The 5,300-nt window shown below is 37.1% G+C and overlaps 1 protein-coding gene across 1 annotated transcript; it reads right to left on the reverse strand.

Annotated features, from left to right (window-relative positions):
• Positions 1-490: 490 nt before the first annotated feature.
• On the reverse strand, positions 491-5,226 carry LOC139119870 (ribonuclease P protein subunit p30-like). Its single transcript, XM_070683800.1, has 9 exons — positions 5,081-5,226; positions 4,050-4,108; positions 3,598-3,654; positions 2,854-2,925; positions 2,547-2,702; positions 1,956-2,102; positions 1,512-1,549; positions 1,187-1,266; positions 491-915 (listed from the first exon to the last, which is right to left on the reverse strand). Exons 1-9 carry the CDS (start codon positions 5,154-5,156, stop codon positions 569-571), a joined length of 1,032 nt encoding a protein of 343 aa, XP_070539901.1. The 5' UTR covers positions 5,157-5,226; the 3' UTR covers positions 491-568.
• Positions 5,227-5,300: the final 74 nt, after the last annotated feature.

The raw sequence follows: 5,300 nt of genomic DNA on the forward strand, positions 1-5,300 counted from the left end.
AGTGCAAATTACCGTAATAGTTCATGGTGAACCCATCAGAATTGAGCCAGTGCAGTAGGGCTGAGTTCATGGTGAACCCATCAGAATTGAGTCAGTGCAGTAGGGCTGAGTTCATGGTGAACCCATCAGAATTGAGTCAGTGCAGTAGGGCTGAGTTCATGGTGAACCCATCAGAATTGAGTCAGTGCAGTAGGGCTGAGTTCATGGTGAACCCATCAGAATTGAGTCAGTGCAGTAGGGCTGAAGGTGGATCAGCTAGTTGCTACTAAGTTTGAGTATAATCTTCTGCATCGCATTCACCCTAATCAAATGTTTTCACAGAAAAATTCACAAAAACACAAGAAATGACTCAATCAAAGACTTGCACAAGTCAAATACACTGACTGAAATACTCTCCATTTAACAAATCCAGCCAACAACCTAACTGAAATTGTATTTATATTTCCTATTTACAACTGTCATTCATGATCAAAAGACAATTGACAAGAACTTTGTGATGAAACTAGACCTTACTGTTTATTTAACTGTAAAAGAAAAAATACAACAAGGAACCATGATAAAAAATAAATCATTTTTTAAGTTTCCGTCTTTTGTGTTTCTTATGTAGATCATAGTCATCATCATCATCATCACTGTCTTTGTTGTTATCATCATCATCATCATCATCACTGTCTTTGTTGTTATCATCATCATCCTCATCATCATCATCCTCATCTTCTGTTGCATCTGCCTCCTCCTCATCACTGTCCTTGTCACTGTCTGCATCATCATCACCGTCATCTTTACGTGTATTATCAGTTTCTGTGCTCAATGGATTTGCACGCTGATTTTCTCTCACTTTCCATTTGTCCCTTTCACTCAAGTCTGCAGTGTGTGTCACTGAAACCGCTGCCTTGGCAGTGTTCCGTCGTGTGTCTGAAATACAGAAGCATCCACAACAGTATTTTAACATGAATCACTGTGACCAAAGAAACTGAGGGTACCGGTAATCTGTATATACACACCACTGTTATCGTGTAAAAGAATACTGCCTAATTATAAACCACTGGTTTATGGCTAAATGTAAATACAATGCAAAAAGCCCTAATTCCCGCCATATCCTATTTACGATGGTGTTTGCAGACAAATGGCTAACCTCTCTGCTTTCAATGACCTAATAACCTTGATAGGTCAAGGGTCAACTGACCTGCATGTAAAAGTACTGATCGGCAGTTCATGGAAACAGCATCTTTAGCTTGTGATTCCTTCATACCAAACAGAAATCCCCTGGTATCTTGGGTTCAGGAAAATAGCATGGATGATTTTAGTATTATAGTTTAAATGTAAGTGCATGTACATGGAAACATGAAAAATGAACTTGAAGGCTTCAAAGTCAAGTTTATATTACTTTGTTTGCATTGAAAGTAAATTCATAGGAAACGCTAAAACCATGATATAGCTGCTGTAAAATTTTGCTACCTTCCAGAAATAAACTTGAAGAAAACATAAGCCAGTCATAACTGAAAGGATACAAATTGGCAACATCATATGGTCCCCTAAGTTCCATGGCCTATTAGAGTTGAAAAAAAAATTAAATCAGAATTCGTAGCATACATGTATATGGACTATTCCAACATTGAAACATACATAGATATATATATCTAGTTGTAGTGACTCAATACTGATGAAGTTTCTCATTTCGTACAGTTAAAACTGAAAAAAGGAGCACAATCTTGGAACAAGAACTACCTTAGTTTCAGCCTTTACAATTTTCAGTGTTCTAGTATCTATTTAGTATTCAGTAATTTATTCAGCTTGTTGCTCTACATAGGTAGTCCTTATCATTTCAAATCACAACAATCCTTCTGTAATACATTATCATTATTAGTATTGATGAAATCCAAGTCATCCAAATATTTGTTCCAGTGATATTTCTCCCATCACATCAACTCTTGCTATATTTATTATGCACTTACACTTTCAGCATCACTGGACAGAATGATATTTTTGCCTTTACACATGGACATCAGAGACAGAGCATTTGAGATAATATTTCTTCTGGCTGTGGAGTCTCTGACTGCAGGTGCATAGTTTATTTCAAAGTGTATTCCCCTCTCAATTGCCTGCCCAAGGGAGAAATGATGACAAGCATATCATAAAATGAAATATTCTAATATATAATTGTTCTGTACCATTTATATTTTCAAAAGCTGGCAGATTTCCTCACAGTTGGAAAACAGCAAACAGCAACAGCAGTGATATAATTAGGTCTGAATAATATTGCTAAACAGTCTTATAGTTTGGAACATAAGTTTACATAGATGTGAAAAAACTGTTTAATTCTTCCATTTCAGATTTCTTTACCTTTCCTCCTGGAACTGGTAATGTTGAGCAAAATAAATCTATATCAGGTAAACAGAAATTAAATATATCATCGAGATGTCATTTGCTCTGAGTCTCAAAAATGATTCACAATATCAAAGTTACAATCAACACATCAAGGATGTGTACAGGTTTTGACTGCATGCAGTGTGTGTACAGCATCACTCACACTGTATTTTACTTACAGCTTTGACTGGGTGAAACTTGACGCGGAATGGTAATCTCTCTGCCAAGTTCAGTGTTATGATATCTATTTCAAGTTGGGTACAAGCCAGCTGAAAGACCTTTTCTGATTCTGGTTGAATGGCTACAATATCAAAGGACTGAACAGGCCCTGAACTCTGAAAAGGTAAAAAAAATGAGACTTATGGGCGGGAAAAAAACAACATGGGTAAAATTTAAGATGACAATAGAAAAACAAAAGAAAGTTTGGATTAGTTTTTAAGCCGTGGTCTTGCTAAGCAGGTAAAAAGCAAAGTATGCAATACTTACTAGTCTGTACGTCTGTGTATCTTTGAGTACAATTGTTAACCTAGAAAGCTGTCTGAAATTCTTTGCCTTTACCTGTAAAGTAACAATTCAAATGTTACTAGAACTTGGAACGTACAATCACTCAGTATTCCATCAGATTTTTTATAAACATGGACCAAAAAGTCACAAAACTGGTGTTTTGCTTTGATAATAATGTTTATGAAGTTAGAATGATGACAAAATAAATATCTTGCATCAGTATAACCATAAACTACAGAATAAGTGATAGTGACATGGATTATAATTTGCGCCATTTCTACTACAACTTTCAAACATTACTCTTCCTTCACATTGTTATAATTACAGATATGTTATTCTAAGCATTGATAAAGACACATTGCATTGAACCCAAATACTAAGTTACCTATTTGTATGATGGGTTATAGGACCGACTTTTGGACCAGTACATGAAGATACAGTACTGACTACACAGTTTATCAGGCCACATGGTTACAAAAATTAACAGCAATTTTTTCTAAGAGTGTCTATCGAGTCTTCTCCACTGATGCACTTGCTTTATTTTGTGATGTGTTTCGACACATTCAATTTCCTATTGACATATGTACAGGCTAAGCTGACAACCTGAATGTTCTATATCTCAACATGCTTTGACCTGTAAAAAAAGAAATTATATTTGCCACGGCAAGCAAAAATAGTGAAAAAAATCATAAAAAGTTACAGCTTCTGGCCTTTTAACCAACTTACTTTAAGAGGGGACAGTACAGCATCATCAAGCTCTATTGGAGGTGGTGGCTTTTGGATCTGTGCATCAAGGCATAAGAAAAGAATCTGGTTAGTCATATAAAATGTACAGGAAAGCAAGATCAGTTGATTAATCATGACAAATTATCATTGTATTCTTCTGTGCTATCTTGATTTTCACATTCCACAAGAAAGAATGAAGACAAACAAGGCATGTTGTAATAACATTGTACACTTGAAAACAGGATAAACAGTATGTTGTATTCATCACTTGGCTGGAATATGTAAGGTTTGGTGTAAAATACTAATTTATATGGTCACAGAATCATGGTGCTGATCTTTGTTGGAGAATTTCTACCTTTCCGTCTGCACTGAAGCTAAAGCCTGATTGACAGAGAAATTGAACCACAGAGTAAATACTATAAAAAATTAGAGAAATTCTTTCATTTATTTACCTGAGTCTTCTTGTCTAGGGATGTGACTGTTTGGTTCAATGCAACAACCTCATATCCTACTGACAATTCAGAAGAACAGGGATGATAATCATGTCAATTATTCAAGCATGGCTCAAATCTTTGCGTGATGCTTGTGGTCACGTCCTGGCCATTTCCCCCTATATCACCCCATTCCACCTTCAGTTTGTCTTCCTTCCTCTACATATACATATTTTTCCTCAACTAAACCATGTGTGCTGGTAGAATAATTCTATAGCAAAAGGAAGACTACTTTTTCTACATGGGTGCTACATATTTGAGAGTTATGTACGTAAAAATTTGTATGATAAAAATGAACTGAAACATAAGGTGGAACTGGTGGTGTAGCTGGGACTTGCACGAGCTTCAGTGATGAAAATCATACAGCTATATATGTAGTATGGAACATTTAGGCACATTACTTTTACTAAAGTAAAGTAATGTGCCTGACTGTTCCATATAGATTCTCTTCACAAAGTTAACTGTTGCGAAGTAAAATTACTCTGAAGCTCTTTATTCTGGTCAGCAGGCAAGTTACAACCTAAACGATTTTTTGTATGTAACTTCTACAAATTTTAATCAAGGGATATATCATCACTTTCCTTAGTAACAACATGGAGGTAGCTACCTCCATAGTGACAAGAGGGCCTCTTGGAAGTCGATGCACAGTGTTTCATCTGGAGAGGGGGATGGGGGATTCTCCCTCTGTTGACATGTTGGCACCCTCTAGTAATATGTCAAGGGGGACTAGCCCCCCCCCCCCCCCATACAATGGTGCAAGTCACACCTTAGAGATACAATTAGAACACATGAACTGGTGAAATCCCCCAAACTTTACTGGTGTGAAGGGGAAAATCCCCCTGTTGATGCCATCCTCCATGAAACACTGCACTGGATGCATCGAAGACATTCATCCTCAAACGAACTCAGGAACGATGGTATCGTTTGAAGAACGGTAAAACACATAATGAAGAAATGATACTTTGCATGGACACTACACTGACTGAACTCACATTCAATCAAGGTCTTCACTGATTTTTTCAAACTTGTCCCCTTGGCAGACAGCTTCAAGTCGTGAAACCTCGCCATGTCAATGTGTTTTCTCTCTCGGCGCTGAGGGCAGTGCAGTGCAGTGGGACAAGTTGATCCAATCACGAGCTCGGTATGATGAAAGTCATGGAAAGCGGTTTCCGCTTCCGGAATGATAGGATGATTCGATCTCAGTGATTGGCT

Source organism: Ptychodera flava, chromosome 20 (assembly GCF_041260155.1).
Source record: "Ptychodera flava strain L36383 chromosome 20, AS_Pfla_20210202, whole genome shotgun sequence".
NCBI classification, from domain to species: domain Eukaryota; kingdom Metazoa; phylum Hemichordata; class Enteropneusta; family Ptychoderidae; genus Ptychodera; species Ptychodera flava.

What these genes read in the sequence shown, in the direction of transcription:
- LOC139119870 (XM_070683800.1), bottom strand. Translation starts at nt 5,156, where the DNA reads ATGGCGAGGTTTCACGACTTGAAGCTGTCTGCCAAGGGGACAAGTTTG. An exon ending in AGTGAAGACCTTGATTGAAT is followed by an intron (nt 4,109 to 5,080) that starts GTGAGTTCAGTC and finishes CTGAATTGTCAG; the next exon opens with TAGGATATGAGGTTGTTGCA. An exon ending in CTGTACTGTCCCCTCTTAAA is followed by an intron (nt 2,926 to 3,597) that starts GTAAGTTGGTTA and finishes GTTACTTTACAG; the next exon opens with GTAAAGGCAAAGAATTTCAG.